This window comes from Oratosquilla oratoria, chromosome 11 (assembly GCF_046742065.1).
Source record: "Oratosquilla oratoria isolate Oo_2021 chromosome 11, ASM4674206v1, whole genome shotgun sequence".
In the NCBI taxonomy this organism is placed as follows: Eukaryota; Metazoa; Arthropoda; class Malacostraca; order Stomatopoda; family Squillidae; genus Oratosquilla; species Oratosquilla oratoria.
Window position 1 is genome coordinate 35,517,066 of NC_134787.1, and position 19,316 is coordinate 35,536,381.

Here is a 19,316-nt window from a genome sequence, read left to right on the forward strand (position 1 = left end):
TCCAGGAGAAATAGGTAAAAGCTTAGATATAGATAGAGAAGTTAGATATAGTAATGCATTAAGAAATTGCGAAGTAAATGACTTAATGGAAGAAATCATAGATTTAAAATTGGACTACCGAGCTGTACTTGGGGAATTGATTACTTTGCGTAAGAGTATTGAACAAACGATTAGAGAATTAAGTGACCTAAAGAGTGAAACTGATATCCTCAAAAGAGAAAACAAAAGAATGAAAAATGAGGACAAAAATAAAAATGAAGAACTGAAAAAGGAGAAGGAGCAATTACAAGTAGTGACCGGAAAGGTGGAAGAGTCAATTAAAGATACAGACCTCATTGAAATAAAAAACCAATGGAAACAAGAACAGGAAAATCAAAAAATATCTTTTAGAGAAATAGTAAACAGCAGATGGAGGAAAATACAAAGGAACAGTTATGAAAGTAATTAAAGAAAAGGAAAATTGGGTGAAAAATGCAATTGACAAAAGTAAGTGCATTGTGGTCCAGGGTATCCAGGAAGATGCATATAAATACCAGAGAAAAGGAGAAGGAAATAGCTAAGGAAATTTTGAAAAAAATACAGGATGAAGGGCAAACTTTTGATAAGGAAATTGATGAGATCCACAGGATAGGCAAATATTCAAAAGAAATACAACACAGACCTCTGAAAATAAAACTAAGAACTCAAATGATAGCCAAGGAGGTATTATCGAAAGCAGTTAAATTGGCAAACAGTGAGAAATTCAAACATATATGGATAAACAAGGAAATGAGTGATGAAGAAAAAGAGAAAGACAAAGCTCTCAGAATTGAAGCCAATGATAGAAATGAGAAAAGAACAGACAGAAAAAACTAGTTTTTTTGGAGAATGCTGGATCTGAGACTGAAAAAATGGTATATCAAAAAATGGAAACTTAAGGGGGGACTGAACACCTTGAATCATGAAATTTTCATCCAAAAATTGAATTTTAGATATGAGCATATTTGAATAATATAATCATCCTAAATGCAAAATATGAATGACTTTTTCCTCCCCAGCATAATGGAGGGAGTTTAAAGGGCCTGGGAGGCATGGCAATTTAAATGGCTATTGCAAGAATAGGCCCTAAATATCTATAAATATATCTTGTTTTTGCTTGTCTAATTCCATAAGATGACTATATTTTTATATGTCTGGCATCAGCGTGACTTCCTCTTCTGTGTGGTGTGCACAGCAAGCTTCAAGCCTAAGTTTCCCATCAAACATCAGAGTAGATTGATGCATAAACACCTGACTGTGGTGATATTTTGTTCCTGTGCTGCTGTTTGCCTTATTTCCTAGACATTAATACACTTACTAGATGTCCAATCATCAACTGCATCATGATGAAGAGGAAAACCAAGGAAAAGATGAAAAAATTTAGCCAAAAGTGGAATGAAAGTTGTGCTAGAAGGAGGGCAAGGCATGAGAGGCTTGGGGGAGGGATGCCAACGCCTCACACATCACCATCACCACCACCTCCACTGCCAACACCATCTCCACCACCAAATACCACCACACCTGACAACACAGCTGACAAAGTGCTTTCTTCCAAATGAAGAGAAGGAGGAAGAGAAAATAGCTGGCGAAGGAGAAACATACGGGGCTGGGTTCGCGCCTGTGTAGGATCAAACACCTTTTTGGTAAGGAGAGATGTGAAATGGGGTAAGTGTATGACTGAAAATTTTGAAAGCAATAAAAAGATGTTTTGGAAGGAAATTAAAAGAGAGAGAGGAGGCAAATCAAGTAGAGAAGAAAAGGTAAAAGGAGCAGATCGAGAGATGATAATGAAAGAGAAGGCAGTGAGAGGAAGGTGGGCAGAGTATTTTAGGGAATTGCTAAATGTGAAGGAGGATAGGGAGGGAAAGGTAGTTGCAGTGGGAAGCACTAAGAAAATGAGAGTGATGAGTGAGGAAAATGGAGGAGAAATATGGAAGGATGACATGAAAGCAGCTATTAAGATGATGAGTGCAGGTAAGGCAACTGGTCTGGATGGATGCCACGCAGAATGTCTGAAGAAAGGAGGTACAGTTATGGTGGACTGGCTGGTGAGGTTATTTAATGTTTGTTTAAGAGAGGGTAGAGTGTTGGAGGACTGGAGGAGTGCCTGTATAGTTCCGCTTTACAAGGGAAAGGGGGACAAGTGTGAGTGTAGTAGTTTCAGAGGGATCAGCTTGTTGAGTGTAGGTGGGAAGGCTTATGGGAGGGTCTTGATTGAGAGGATTAGGAGAGGAATAGAGGGAGTAATTGGTGAGGAACAGTGTGGGTTTAGGACTGGGTAGGGGTTGTGTAGATCATATTTTTGTGGTAAGACATATGTGAGAAAGCTATAGGAAAGGGGAAGGATGTTTTTTGGGCTTTTATGGATCTGGAAAAGGCTTACAACAGGGTAGACAGGAAGGCACTGTGGGAGGTCCTGCAGATATATGGGATAGGAGGAAAGCTGTTAAGAGCAGTCAAGAGTTTTTACGAGAGTAGTAGAGCTTCTGTTAGGATTAGAAATGGAGAGAGTGAATGGTTTGAGGTAAAGGTGGGACTTCATCAGGGATGTGTTATGTCACCCTGGCTGTTCAATCTTTACATGGATGGGGTGGTGCGAGAGGTGAATGCAAGGGTAGTGGAACAGGGGTTGGAGATGATTAAAGAAAATGGAGAAAAGTGGGAGGTGAGCCAGTTGTTGTTTGCTGATGACATTGCGCTTGTAGCAGGATCAGAGGAGGGATTGAGGAAGTTAGTGACAGAGTTTGAGGTGTGTGAAAGAAGGAAGCTGAAGATAAATGTGGATAAAAGTAAGGTGATGAGATGTACAAGGGGAGAGTGACAGCAGGCTGGAAATGAGCATTAAGGGTGAAAGACTGGAGGAAGTGGATAGTTTTAGACACTACTTCTGACCCAGAGCAGTGGACAGGATGCAGGGATGACCCGTCATCCAGGAAGTGCCAAGATAAGAGGGAGGGAGGAGGGTGGAGGGGAGTGGAATATATAGGAAATGGAATGGGTGGGAGTGGCTTCTATGCCTTTTTCTTTTTGGCTTTCCCTCATGTAGGGGGAAAAGGCCTTTGGTATATGTATGTGTATATATATTATATACATATATATATATATATATATATATATATATATATATATATATATATATATATATATATTATATACATATACATATATCAGATAATTTCTATGACAGTCGCGCAAGGATTCGAACCAGCTGCTCAAGAAGCCAAGAGGCCCCATGACTGCCGCCTCTTCGTCTTGAGCAGCAGGTTCGAATCCTTGCACGAGTCATAAAAAAAAAAAAAAAAATTATCTGATTGATGTCGCTGTTCACTAGCGAATTTCTCATATATATATATATGTATATGAATGGTAAGCATGGAAAGACACAATTGGGAACAAGAGACTTTATTCCTGACCAGTTTCGCCTTTAAGGCTTCTTCAGAAACACCCTGATTCTCTCATGGTATGGGGAAGTTTTAGTGGAAGAGGACTTGGGAGCCTTATTGTACTACCGAAAAATGTAAAAGTGAACCAATATGTTTATTATGAACTCTTAAATGACCACCTGGAGGATTCTTTTAATAGCTCAGGTGCTAACATCTTTCAACAAGATCACGCCCCAGTCCACACTGCTCGTAGTGTTACTCAGTGGCATAAAGACTGTCTATATATACCTTACATAGCAGACTGGCCATGCAATAGTCCTGACATAAACCCAATAGAAAACCTGTGGAACCACATTAAACAAGACCTGCAAGGTAAAGATTCGAGCTCTGTGCCCAAGCTCGAGGCAGCCATTCGCCAATCCTGGGCTAGTATAACGCCTGCACATCTTGCCAAGTACGCCAATTCCATTCCAAACCGCCTTCATGAGATCATTGCACGTAAAGGCTACCCATCAAAGTATTAGAGGTACGAAGTGAGCTTTTGTTTATTGATTTATGACTCATTCATTCTCCTCATCACTCATCTGTATGTAGAGAAGAAAAGGTAAAAGGTGCAGATGGAGAGATGATAATGGAAGAGAAGGCAGTAAGGGGAAGACGGGCAGAGTATTTTAGGGAGTTGCTAAATGTGAAGGAGGATAGGGAGGGAAAGATAGCTGCAGTGGGAAATGCGAAGAAATTGAGAGTGATGAGTGAGGAGAATGGAGGAGAAATAAGGAAGGATGAGGTGAAGGCAGTTGTTAAGATGATGAAAGCAGGTAAGGCACCTGGTCTGGATGGATGCCATGCAGAATGTTTAAAAAAAGGAGGTACAGTGATGGTGGGCTGGCTGGTGAGGTTATTTAATGTTTGCTGAAGAGAGGGTAGAGTGCCAGAGGACTGGAGGAGTGCCTGTATAGTTTCTCTTTACAAGGGAAAAGGGGACAAGTGTGAATGTAGTAGTTTCAGAGGGATTAACTTGTTAAATGTAGTTGGGAAGGCTTATGGGATCATGATTGAGAGGATTAGGAGAGGAACAGGAGTAATTGGTGAGGAACAGTGTGGATTTAGGACAGGTAGAGGTTGTGTAGATCATATTTTTGTGCTAAGACAGATATGTGAGAAAGCTATAGGAAAGAGGAAGGATGTTTTTTTGGGCTTTTATGGATATGGAAAAGGCTTACGATAGGGTAGACAGAAAGGCATTGTGGGAGGTTATGCAGATATACGGGATAGGAGGAAAGCTTCTGGGAGCTGTCAAGAGTTTTTATGATAGTAGTAGAGCTTGTGTCAGGATTGGAAATGGAGAGAGTGAGTGGTTCGAGGTAAAGGTGGGACTTCGTCAAGGATGCGTTATGTCGCCCTGGCTGTTCAACTTATACATGGATGGGGTGGTGCGAGAGGTAAATGCAAGGGTAGGGTCAGGGATTGGAGATGGTTAAAGAAAATGGAGAAAAGTGGGAGGTGAGCCAGCTGTTGTTTGCGGATGACACTGCGCTTGTGGCAGGATCGGAGGAGGGATTGAGGAAGTTGGTGACAGAGTTTGGGAGAGTATGTGATAGAAGAAAGCTCAAGATAAATGTGGGTAAAAGTAAGGTGATGAGATGTACAAGGGGTGAAAGTGGCAGTAGACTGGAAGTGAGCATTAAGGGAGAGCAACTGGAGGAAGTGGATAGTTTTAGATACTTGGGTGCAAATGTGGCAGGAAAAGGTGGAGTGAAGGTGGAGGTAGAATGTAGATTGAGAGAAGCGAGTAAATGCCTTGGTGGATTAAAGAGTGTAATGAGGAATAGACATTTGGGAATGGATGCTAAGAGGAGACTGTATGAAGGAGTGATTGTGCCAACAGCACTGTATGGGGCAGAAACATGGAACATAAGAGAGGAAGAGAGAAGGAGTTTGAATGTGTTTGAGATGAGGTGTCTGAGAAGTATGATGGGGGTTACTAGGCTGGATAGAGTGAGAAATGAGGAGGTGAGGAGGAGAACAGGGGTGGAAAAGGAGCTGGGAGATAGGGTTGATGAAATAATATTAGGATGGTTTAGACACATGGAAAGAATGAGTGAAGAAAGACTAGTAAAAGGGGTATGGAAGGCAGATGTGGAGGGAGTGAACATGAAGGGATGTCCTAGGATGAGGTGGATGGATGGGGTGAAGGGGGCTTTTGGGAAGAGGGGAATGTCTGTTGAGGAAGGACGGGAGAGGACAGAAGACGGGTGAATGGAGAATGGTTGTATATGGATGATGTTGTGATTGCATGAGGTGGAATGGGCGGGGGGATGGGAGGTGAGGTAGTATGTGTGAGCAAAATTTGACGCAGCCCAAAGGGATTTCATCCCGTCCTCTCCTTTTATGCAATGGGGGGATGGAGAGGGGGGTCGCCGATTTAATGAAGCGGCCTTGCTGTGGATGTGCTGTGTCTTGCGACACTGCTTCTGACCCAGGGCAGTGGACAAGGTGCAGGGATGACCCGTCATCCAGGAGGTGCTCAGATAAGAGGGAGGGTGGAGGGGTGTGGAGTGTATTCAGGGATGGAATATGGGTGGAAATGATTTTATGCCTTTCCCTTTTTGGCTACCTCCGTTGTAAGGGGGAAAAAGCCTTGGTATATGTATGTATGTATGTATGTATGTATATATATATATATATATATATATATATATATACAGAGCTAGGTGCATTCCTCAGTGTCCTGGCTATATGTCAGGACACCGAGGGATGTACCTAGGAATGCACTAAGGAACTCACCCTACTGTGTGTATTTACCTAGTTGTATTTACCTAGTTGTATTTTGCGGGAAGGGGAGCTATGCTCGTGATGTCCCGCCTTTGTATCTTGCAGTGTCTAGTTTGTTTTTAAACTCATGAATGGTTTTTAGCGCATACTATTCCATTGTCCAGTTTGTTCCAAGTGTCCAAAACTCTATGAGGAAAACTGTTTTTCTTCAGTTCTCTTCTATAGCTATGTTTTTTTATTTTCTTTCCATGTCCTCTTGTGTTTCTTTTGTCCCAGTTAAGTAAGTTCTCACTATCGAGTACCTCTGTGCCTTTCATGATTCTGTAGATGGTCAATAGGTCACCTCTCTCTCTTCTTTGCTCCAGTGTCGGTAACTCCAGTTTAGCCAATCTCTCTTCGTATGATAGGTTTGCAAGTGCAGGTGCCATTTTTGTAGCTGCTCTTTGGATTCTTTCTATTTTCTTTATATTCTTTTTGGTACTGGGGGACCACAATGTCGCTGCATACTCTAATCTAGGCCTTATCAATGTAACCAATATTTTTTTCATCATGTCTTCGTCCAAGTATGTAAACGCCACTTTTATTGATCTTAGCAAGTTGTAAGTCTCCCCGACAATTTTGTTAATCTGTATATCATAGGACAAGTCGTTCGTGATAATTACTCCCAAATCTTTTTCGGATCCTACTTTCTTTACTTCTTTGGTTTCAATTGTATATTTTCCTGATATTCTGTTTTTGCTTTTTCCAAACTCCATTATGCTACACTTCTTAGTATTAAAGTCCACTTCCCATTTCTGACTCCAGTTCCATACCCTATTTAGGTCTGCTTGCAGTGCTTCACAGTCCTCATCAGTTTCTATTTTCCTTAGCAGTTTGGCATCATCGGCAAAGAAGCTCATGTAGCAGTTCACGTCCTCATCCATGTCATTCATATAGATAGCAAACATTATTGGTGCCAGCACAGATCCTTGCGGTACTCCACTGATCACCTCTTTCCAGTCTGAATATTTTTCTCTGAGCACTACTCTCATCTTTCTACCAGTCAGAAAGTCCTCTATCCATTTTAGTAGGTTTCCCTGTATTCCTCCTATGTGTTCCAGTTTTTTTAGTAGTTTTCTGTGTGGTACTTTGTCAAAGGCTTTTTGCAAGTCTAGGAATGCACAATCAGCCCATCCATTTCTTTCTTGCACTATGTCTATTAGTCTTGAGTAAAAGCATATTAAGTTTGTGGAGCATGATCTTCCTTGTCTGAATCCGAATTGTCTTGGGTTTAATATGTCATTGTCTTCCAGATGTTTTACCCATCTATTCTTGATTATTTTCTCACAAATTTTGGCTATGGTGCTTGTTAGTGATACTGGCCTATAGTTGGTGGGTTCTTCTTTGTTTCCTCCTTTGTGTATTGGTACAATGTTAGCGTTTTTCCAGTCCTCGGGTATCTTTCCTTCTTTGAGTGAGCTGTTTATTAAGATGTGTATTTTGTCTGTTAGTTCTTCTTTGCACTCCTTTAGAATCCAATTTGCAATACCGTCCGGGCCATGTGATTTTCTGACATCCAGCCTTGATAAATGTTCTGATATTTCCTTTAGTGATGCTGTAAACTCATTCATGAGGGGAGATTTCTTGTTTTTGTCTATGTCACAATTTGGTATTTTCTCTCTGGTGAAAACAGATTTAAAGTGATTGTTCATGACTTCGGCCATCTCTAAATCTTCTGTGTATTCTATATTTCCTTGGCATAGTTTCACCAATTCCTGTTTGTTTTTAAGTTTACCATTCACATACCGATAGAATAGTTTGGGTTGCTCTTTGCATTTGTCTATAATATCCTTCTCATGGTTCCTTTTCTCCTCTCTTCTCACATTAACATACTCATTTCTATAGTTAACATAAATTTGCCATTTGCTTTGTTTTTTGTCTTTTCTCCACTTTTTCCAAGCTTTGTCCCTTCTGTCTTTTGCCTCACTGCATCTTTTGTTGAACCAACATTTAATGTACTCTCTCTCTCGCTTTTGTCTTGGTACATGCCTGTTTACCCCTTCATTGTAGTTTTCCATCAATATATTCCATTTATATATATATATATATATATATATATATAAATAAATATATATATGTATAAAAATATATATATATTTATATATATGTGTGTATATATATACACACACACACATATATATATATATATATATATATATATATATATATATATATATATAAATCAAATCAGCCATTCTGAGTCCACTGTTGAACAAAGGCCTCTTTCATAGCATTCCATGATTCACACGACCATGCCAACCTCTGCCACATAACTCCTGCAAACTTCTCAATCTCATTCTCCACTTTCTGTCTGATCTCCCTCTGCCACGCTTCCCATCTCGTGGTGTCCACTCAGTAACACACTTGCTCCATTGCTTTTCAGTCATTCGTACTAACTTCCCTGCCCAGTTCCACTTCCTCTCTTTTACTGCCTCATGACCCAGCATTAGGAAGTCCTCCCACTACAGCACCGGAGCGTAGACTGGTGACATCACGCACCACTCAGCCAATGGGAGAACAAACCCATTCCAGCCAATCACCATCCACCTTCTTCCCATCTAACCCACTTCCCTGGGTATAAAAGTTCCTGATCTTCATGGAATCTCCATTCCTTCATTTACCTCTGAAGAAGCACCAGGAGGTGCTAAAACGCATTTTGGCTTTCGACTATGCCTATAATTCTATCTAATGGTATATGGCGAAATACTTGAACTGACTATGGAAGGCAAAGTTGCTTTATGAAAAAGAGAAGATTGGCAAGAAGCTTTGTCACAGCAAGCTTGCCCATTCATTTAATGAAATATATATATATATATATATATATATATATATATATATATATATGTATGTATATATATATATATATATATATATATATATATATCAAATAAAAACACTCTGAGCGTGTGTTCACAAATGCGTAAGTAAACACTAGGACAAGTAAACTAACGAAACAGAGCGCTTTCGTATAACTACATCTTCAGTGCACTGCAGATAATTATACGAAGCGCTCTGCTTCATTAGTTTACTTTTCCTAGTGGTTACTTATGCACACACACATATATATATATATATATATATATATATATATATACATATATATATTACATATATACATATATATATATATATATATATATATATATATATAATATATATATATATACACACACACACAATACAAGAACTTAGCTTGGGCACATTGTACTACAATTTTGTGCCATGTAGCAAACAATTCTCTATAATATCACCTGTCCTAAAGATAATGACAGTTCTTCCATTAACATCTGGGAAAGGAAGAACAGTCTGCATCTGAAGAGGCCAAACATGATCCAAAGCACTTGGAGTCAGATTGACATACAGCTCCTTGTTCTCAAGCCTCGCCCGATGGTACCTCCGAATCTGATGAGATAACGACATGGGAAAAAGATTAGTATGTTACCCTTCCTCTACACCAAAATGACATGTGAAAAAGAATGTTATCTTCTGGTAATCAAGATTATGGATGATACTGACAATATGTCTGTGTGTGTGTATTTACTTAGTTGTACCTAGTTGTATTTTACGGGAAGGGGAGCTATGCTCGTGGAGTCCCGTCTTCATATCTCGTTTTATCTAGACCGTTTTTAAATTTGTGTATTGTTTTTGCACACACCACTTTCTCATCTAACTTGTTCCAAACATCTATTACCCTGTGGGGAAAGCTGTTCTTTTTTAGGTCTCTTCTATAACTGTCTTCCTTGATTTTCTTTCCGTGTCCTCTTGCATCTCTACCATCCCATTTTATTAGATCCTCTCTATCAATAGTTTCCATGCCTTTCATGATTCTACAAATAGTTATCAAGTCTCCTCTCCTCTTCTTTGCTCTAATGTCTGTAGCTCAAGTTTTGCTAGTCTCTCTTCATATGATAGTTCTGAGAGTGTTGGTGCCAATTTCATAATTGCTCTTTGTATTCTTTCAAGTTTTGTTATACATTTTTTGTACTTGGTGACCACGTTGTCGCTGCACACTCCATTCTTGGTCTTATCAAAGTGACCACTATTTTCTTCACCATTTCTTTGTCCAGGTATGTAAATGCCACTTTGTTCTTATTAAATTATAAGTTTCTCCAAAAATTTTGTTTATATGTTTCCCAGGGGACATATTATTTATAATAATGACTCCCAGGTCCTTCTCATTTTCTATTTTTTTAATTTCTTCTCCCAATTTATATGATCTCACTATTCTTTTTTAACTTTTTCCAAATTCCATTATACTACACTTCTTAATATTGAATTCCATCTCCCAATTCCTACTCCATTCCCATACTTTATTGAGACCACTCTGTAGTGACTATCTTCTACAGTGTTCACTTTTTCAACAATTTTGCATCGTCCGCAATGAAACTCATTTAACTTTCAATTCCTTCATCTATATCTTTAATATATATAGCAAACATTATTGGGGCCACAACTGTTCCTTGTGGAACTCCACTAATCACTTCATCCCAATTAGAGTGTTTTGTTATCATTTGTCTGTTTGATTTTCATTTATTATTAGTTATATGTCAATTTATTATTATTTACTATTTACCTGTTTGTTTATTATTTAACTATAACTATGCATTTATTTATGTATTTTATTTTTTACATTATTATAGTTTGTATTTATTATTTTATTATTGATTTTTTTTTCTTTCCCATCCGACCTAGATATGGACCAAAAGGTCTCCTGTCGGCATGCTCCGCCTTTGTAATCCTTTGTAATCTTATCACCACTCATTTTTCTTTCATGCAAGAGGTCTTCCATCCACTTCAGCAGTTTGCCCTGTATTCCTCCTGCAGTTTCAAATTTCTTTAGCAATCTTTTATGTGGCACTTTATCAAAAGCTTTTTTCAGGTCTAGAAATGCACAATCAGCCCATCCATCTCTTTCTTGTATTACATCTATTAGGCTTGAATAGAAACACATTAAGTTTGTGACACATGATCGTCCTTGTCTAAATCCAAATTGCCTTGGATTGAATATGTTGTTTTTTCCAGATGCCTTACCCATCTAGTTTTGATGATTCTTTCACATATTTTAGCTATCATACTTGTAAGAGAGACTGGTCTATAGTTAGTGGGGTCTTCCTTGTTTCCCCCTTTATATATTGGTACTATATTTGCTCTTTTCCAATCTTCTGGAACTTTTCCTTCTTTCAATGAACTGCTTATTAGACTATGTATTTTGTCTGTTAGTTTATTCCTGCATTCTCTCAAAATCCAGTTTGCCATTTCATCTGGCCCATGCGATTTTCTGACATTAAGATTACTCAAGTGATTCCTTATTTAATTCCTTGTCACCTCTATCTCTTTCATAGGGGGGACTTTCTCCTCCCACTTGATATCTCTGGGTTGTATGTTCTCCCTTGTAAACACGGATTTAAAATGCTTGTTCATTTCTGTCATTTCTATTTCCTCTGTGTATTCAGCTCCTTGTCGTAGTTTCTCTAATTCTTATTTGTTTTTCAGTTTGTTGTTTACAAATCTGTAAGTTTTGGTTGATCTTTACATTTTTCTATGACTTCATACTTTCTCTTTTCTGCTCTGTGCACTTGTACATATTCATTTCTATAACTAGTATATATTTTACATTTTTCTGGTCTTTTGTCTTTTTTCCATTTTATCCAAGCTTTGCCTCTTTTGTCTTTTAACTCCCTACATCTTTTGTTGTACCACTTTACATATCCTTTTTCTTCTTTTTGTCTTGGAACATACTTTTCCACTCCTTCTTTATAAATTTTTGTCAAAATATTCCATTTCTCTTCTACTGTTGTTTCCTTCTTGTGTATCCTTTCCCAGTCTGCTTTTTGAAAGAACTCTCTTATTTTCTCAAAATTTGTTTTTCCATACATCAATCTTCCCTTTCTATATTGTTCATTTTTTCCATGTATTTATCCTCATTTAGTTCCAGTTAAACCAATATGTGGTCACTTTTACTTATTGGCATCTTATATTCAATCTTGTCCACCATTTCGGGTTCTGATGTGATTATTAGGTCCAGTCTCGATGGTTCTTCCTCATTTCTATACCTAGTATTCTCTTGTATCCATTGCGTCATTGTATGTTCTATAATCATATCAAGTAGTACATTTCCCCAGAGGTCGTCTCCACCCTTCACTATCATCTCTTCCCAGCAGATTTCTTTACAATTAAAGTCACCTATTATAACTATTCTTCCTCCATCTTCCGTTATCTTGTTTACATAAGAACATAAGAATGAAGGAGACTGCAAGAGACCATAAGGCCTACACTATGTAGCTCCGTATCCATCACCACCGGTCATCCCCATCTAATCGTTGTCATCCCCATCTAATCATTGTCTAATCGTTTCTTAAAACAACTGATAGTTTCAGTGCTTACTACATGGTTACTAAGTTTATTCCATTCGTCAACCACCCTAATAGTAAACCAATTCTTGCCTATTTCCTTTTTAAATCTATATTTGTCCAGTTTGTAACTATTACTGAGTCCCTGTTGTTTTAATATGATTAATTTGTTTGCATCACCCTTGTTAAAGCCTTTGATCCACTTGAACACCTCTATTAGATCACCCCACACTCTGCATCTTTCCAGAGAGTGTAAGTTAAGGTGCCTAAGCCTCTCTTCCTAAGGCAAATTTCTGAGTCCATGCATCATTTTGGTCATTCTTCTCTGTACTGATTCTAGTGAATTGATGTCCATTCTGTAGGACGGAGACCAAAACTGTACTTCATAGTCAAGGATGGGTCTAACTCTCACTAGATAGTTTAATAATTACTTTTGCACTTCTATTCGTTACTGTCCTAGCAATGAAGCCTAATGTTTTGTTAGCTTTATTTCTGGCGCTAATCCACTGTTTCCTGGTTTTAAGGTCTGGACTCACTAGAACCCCCAAGTCTCTCTCTCACTCCGTTTTCTCTAAAACAATGTTATCTAAGCTGTATCTATTTTCGGGGTTGTGTAGCCCTATGTTTAACATGCTACACTTAGAGATATTGAAGTTCATTTGCCATTTCACCGACCATGTGAACAATTTGTTAAGATCATCCTGCAGAATCTCTGTGTTGTCTCCTGACCTAATTAGGCGTCCTATTTTAGCGTTGTCCGCAAACTTACTAACATCACTATTTATCCTGTCGTCTAAGTTGTTAATGTACATAATGAATAACAAGGGACCCAAAACCAAGCCCTGGGTGACCCCACTAGTAACATTGCCCCACCTAGATTTTACTCCATTCGTGGTGACCCGCTGTTTTCTGTTACTAATCCAAGCTATAATCTATTCAACACTTTTCCTCCTATGCCATGGGCTTTGATTTTATTTGATAGTCTCTGGTGTGGCACTTTATCGAACGCTTTGCTAAAGTCAAGGTAAATAATATCGTAATTATCATTGTTATCTGACGCCTTATATACTTTAGTGTAAAAGGATAGAAGATTAGTCACACATGACTTACCCTTGGAGAAACCATGCTGTGAATCACAAATTAGATTATGTATTTCGATGTGCTCTCTGAGTCTATTTACTATTACTGATTCAAGCATTTTTCCTATAACCGATGTCAAACTGACTGGCCTGTAGACTATCTATCTCCCTTCTTAAAAACAAGAACAATGTTTGTTTGCCTCCAAACCGTAGGTACAAAACCAGTGTCTACTGATTTATTAAATATTTCAGTTAACTGGTCGCAGATTTCAAATTTATACTCCTTTAGCATTCTCAGTAAAATTTCGTTGGACCTGGGATTTTGTAGCTTTAAGTCTTTCAATCTGCTTGACTACTTCTACTTTACTAATGCTGATATTAGATAGACTACTTTCTTCATTCCCTCTGAAAATTGGATCACAGTCAGGTACTTTATCTAACCTCTCATTAATAAACACCAATACAAAATAATGGTTAAATTCCTCACTCATTTTTTCCTCCAATTCTATCATGACATTTTCATCATTTTTAATTGGTCCTATTCTCTTTATTTTTGTTCTATAGAGATGAAAGAAACCCTTTGGGTTGGATCTTGCTTGACTAACAACCTTAATTTCATAATTACGTTTCACTGTACATGTGTTCTTTTTAACCAGCTTTGCCATTTCATTATATCTTGATCTAAGGTGTGTTTCCCCGTTTTTTATTTTTATGTAAAGTCCTCTTTTCATTCCGATCTCATGTTTCAATCTGTCCGTCATCCATTTGGGAGTATTACTATCTCTCCGTATTGACTTCAGGGGGATAAATGTATTTTGTGCATTTCATCAAAATCGCAGACTTGTCTGTTGAGCCCTCGCCCCCAAATGACCTGACCCAAGGTATGCATATTACCCTCCGTGACCCAACCTCAAGTCATGACCTGACCCCCGGTCACGTACCGAGACTCAACAATGTCTGAAACATCCAAATGACATCTCATATTCAATTTCAAATAGGTTTTTATGTTGTCAAAGTTTGCTCTCCTGAAGTCTGGTACTTGGACGTTATTCGTACTTTTAATTCTTTCCAAATAATATTAAATCTTAGTGTTATCCTTGTGTCTTCTAACATACTTCTGTGTTCTCTCCCCACGAGGCTGTTTTAGGAGGCACATAATTTACTACAAACTTCCTGCTCTTCCCATCCCTGTCCTCCACTTCCATCATAATAATCTCTACACTATTCTTTCCATATGTGATATTCCTCACATTTATATCCTTCTTAGTCAGGAACATAACTCCGCCCCCTTGTTTTACCTCTCTGTTTTTAATCCAATAATTATATGCACCATGTCCTACACTGTTGGGTGGTAGTTGACCTTTCAATTTTGTCTCTACAATTCCCATTACGTACGGTTCTTTTTCCTTCAGATAGTCATTCAATTCGTTCAAGCCTGTTATTAAGCCAACTATATTTGTGTAAGACACTTTTAATTTTCTGCTACTTCCATTGTGTTTTCCGTTTCCCTTCCGTTTTCCTCTGCTATAAACCATTTCCTCACTTTCATATTTACTACTCTCCAATAGAATTTCTCTTTTTCTGACTGTTCTTTTCTAAGTTTTCCTTAGCTTCTAGTCTTTTTGATTTCTCATCCTATCTTTCCTCTTTCTTAATTTCTATTTCTATCCATACCTGTTTATATTGCTCACTGTTTTTGCTAAGATATTCTCTGCTGTCGTTTGTGACTTGAATTTAACCTTAATTGGTCTGGTCTTATCTGTATTGTATTTCCCGAGCCTATAAATTTCTTCTATTTGTTTCCCTATTTCTGGTTCATCTTATTGAGCTACTTCTAATATCTTGTTTACTTTTTCCATTTCTTCCTTTATTCTTGTAGTCCTATTTAGATAATACTTCTCTTCCATCCCTAATATAATTATACATTTCTTTTTATCTGCTAATTCTCTTACTATTCTCCTTCTCCTTTATCACTTTAATAACTGTGTCTTAAGTTTGTTCTTTCATCTGCTGTTCCATTATACCTCTAAATTCAATTTTATTGTTCTCTTGTACTTTTTTCAAACATTTACCTCTTTTGCTATGGACTTTATTTTCTTTATTATTCCTCTTTAATTCCTCATTCTCTTCCTTTACTCCTTTTAACTGTTTTTTTAATTCTTCTATTTCTTTAGTTAGATTTTGATTCCCTTTCTTTAGTCCTTCCAGTTTATTAACTCCTTCAGTAACTAGAGTTACTTGGTTAAACCTAACCTCCCTTTTTTTTTTTTTTTTTTTTTAGTTTCTCCTTTAGATTTACCAGTCGGCAGAGGTTGTCACCTCCTCCCTCATTAAATCCATAAAAGCAGTTATCTTCTCTTTCCATTGAGCTGTTATTATCTATATTTCTGCTCTTGACACATCTGCTTCCTTGTTCCTCGTCTGTGTTTTCTGGCCCCGTTTGTTTACACCTCTCCTAAGATCCGGGGCCCGTTCATCCGCTTCCTCATTTCCTTCCATTTTCCTCAGTAATCCCTCTCTTTATCCTATTTCTTTACCTTCCCACTACACCACGAGTTTTCCCCCATTCCCTACTAATATAACAAGGTACTCCATCATCGTTGAGATCCACGAAAGCTGCACTTCTTTTCCGGAGTTCCAATCTTCGCCGTGTATCCGACGTACGTGTGTATTTACCTAGTTGTATTTACCTAGTTGTATTTTACGGGAAGGGGAGCTATGCTCGTGGGGTCCCGTCTTCATATCTCATTTTATCTAAACTATTTTTAAATTCATGTATTGTTTTTGCACACACCACTTTCTCATCTAACTTGTTCCAACTGTCTATTACTCTGTGAGGAAAGCTGTTCTTTTTCAAATCTCTTCTATAGCTGTCTTTTTTTATTTTCTTTCCGTGTCCTCTTGTATTTCTGTCATCCCATTTTATCAGATTCTCTCTATCAGTAATTTCTATGCCTTTCATGATTCTGTAAATAGCTATCAAATCTCCTCTCTCTCTTCTTTGCTCTAGTGTCTGTAGTTTAAGTTTTTGTAGTCTCTCTTCATATGATAGTTTTGAGAGTGTTGGTGCCAATTTTGTAATTGCTCTTTGTATTCTTTCAAGTTTTTTTATACATTTTTTTGTACTTGGTGACCATATCGTTGCTGCATATTCCAATCTTGGTCTTATCAGGGTGATTAGGATTTTCTTCACCATTTCTTCATCCAGGTATGTAAATGCAACTTTGATTGTTCTTATTAAATTATAAGTTTCTCCAAAAATCTTATTTATATGTTTCTCAGGTGACATATTATTCATAACAATGACTCCCAGGTCCTTCTCATTTTCTACTTTATCTATTCCTTCTTCTCCCAAATTATATGCTCCTGTTATTCTGTTTTTGCTTTTTCCAAATTCCATTATACTACACTTTTTTGTATTGAACTCCATCTCCCACTTCCTACTCCATTCCTGTACTTTATTTAGATCTCTCTGTAGTGATTCACAATCTTCTTCAGTTTTCACTCTTTTCAGTAGTTTTGCATCATCTGCAAAGAAGCTCATATAGCTTTCAATTCCTTCATCCATATCATTAATATATATAGCAAACATTATTGGGGCCAGAACTGTTCCCTGCGGAATACCGCTTATTACTTCATCCCATTTTGAGTGCTGGTCTCTTATCACTACTCTCATTTTTCTTTCTTGCAAAAAGTCTTCCATCCAATTTAGTAGTTTGCCCTGTATTCCTCCTTCAGTTTCTAATTTCTTAAGCAACTTCTTATGTGGTACTTTGTCAAAAGCTTTCTTTAGGTCTAGAAATGCACAGTCCGCCCATCCATCTCTTTCTTGTATTATATCTATTAGCCTTGAATAGAAACATATTAAATTGGTGACGCATGATCGTCCTTGTCTGAATCCAAATTGCCTTGGATTTAACACTTTGTTTTTTTCTAAATATTTTACCCATCTACTTTTGATAATTCTTTCACAAATTTTTGCTATTGTACTTGTTAGAGAGACTGGTCTATAGTTGGTAGGTTCTTCTTTATTTCCTCCTTTATATATAGGTACTATATTTGCTTTTTTCCAATCTTATGGAACTTTTCCTTCTTTCAAGGAACTGTTTAGTATGCTATGTATTTTGTCTGCCAGTTCATTCCTGCATTCTTTCAGTATCCAGTTTGCTATTTCATCTGGTCCATGCGATTTTCTGACATCAAGATTACTCAAGTGTGTTAATATTTCATTCTTTGTTACTTCTATTTCTTCCATAGGGGGGACTTTCTCTTTCCATTAGTTCTCTTCAGGTTGTATGTTCTCCCTTGTAAACACTGATTTAAAATGTTTGTTCATAATTTCCGCCATTTCCATTTCCTCAGTGTATTCAACTCCCTCTTGTCTAAATTTCTCCAAGTCTTGTTTGTTTTTCAGTTTATTGTTTACAAATCTGTAGAATAGATTTGGTTGATCTTTACACTTTTCTATGACATCTTTTTCATATTTTCTCTTTTCCTCTCTGCACGTTTGTACATATTCATTTCTATAACAGGTATATATTTTCCATTTTTCAGGTCTTCTGTCTTTTTTCCATCTGGTCCAGGCTTTGTCTCTTTTGTCTTTTAACTCCCTACAACTTTTGTTGTACCAGCATTTTACATATTCTTTTCCTTGTTTTTGTCTTGGGACATACTTTTCCACTCCTTTTTTGTAAATTTTTGTCAAAATATTCCATTTCTCTTCTACTGTTGTTTCTTCTTTGTATATTTCTTCCCAGTTTTCCTTTTGAAAGAATTCTCTTATTTTATCAAAGTTTGTTTTTTCATACATCATTCTTCCTTTTCTATATTGTTCATTTCTTTTCATATATTTTTCTTCATTAAGTTCCAGTTCAATCAATATGTGGTCACTTTTACTTATTGGTGTTTTATATTCAATTTTGTCCACTATTCTAGGTTCAGATGTAATTATTAGGTCTAGTCTCGATGGCTCTTCTTCATTTCTATACCTAGTGTTCTCCTGTATCCATTGTGTCATTGTATGGTCAGTAACCATCTCAAGTAGAGCGTTTCCCCATGAGCCGTCTCCACCCTTTACTGTCATTTCTTCCCAGCAGATTTCTTTGCAATTAAAGTCACCCATCATAACTATTCTTCCTCCCTCTTCCATTATCTTGTTTACTGCTATCTTTGTGTCCTCTAACATACTTTTATGTTCACTCTCTTCCCATGAGGCTGTTTTCGGGGGCACATAATTTATCACAAACTTTCTGCTCTTCTTATCTCTGTCTTCTACTTCCATCATTATCATCTCTACTGTATTCTTTCCATATGTGACACACTTCACGTTTATATCCTTCTTAGTCAGGAACATAACTCCACCCCCTTCCTTTTTCACTCTGTTTCTAATCCAATAATTATATGCATCATGTCCTACACTGTTGGGTGGTAGTGGACCTTTTAATTTTGTTTCTACAATTCCCATTATGTCTGGTTCTTTTTCCTTCAAATAATCATTCAGCTCATTCAATCCTGTAATTAATCCATCTATATTTGTGTAAGACACTCTTAGTTTTCTGCCACTTCCATTGTGTTCTCTGTTTCCCTTTTGTTTTTCTCTTGTATGTCGACTTTCTTTAGTTTCATATTCACTACTCTCCAATAGAATCTCTCTTTTTCTGACTCCGTTCTTT

General features: G+C 37.4%; 1 protein-coding gene across 6 annotated transcripts in view; it reads right to left on the reverse strand.

Moving 5' to 3' along the window:
* LOC143029737 (alpha-tocopherol transfer protein-like) overlaps nucleotides 1–19,316 on the reverse strand; it is a 94,041-nt gene that overhangs the window by 24,585 nt on the left and 50,140 nt on the right. For all 6 annotated transcript variants that reach the window (XM_076192619.1, XM_076192617.1, XM_076192618.1 and 3 more), the window contains exon 4: nucleotides 9,467–9,617. In XM_076192619.1, the coding sequence (XP_076048734.1) occupies nucleotides 9,467–9,617 (151 nt within the window). The remainder of the gene's footprint in view (nucleotides 1–9,466; nucleotides 9,618–19,316) is intronic.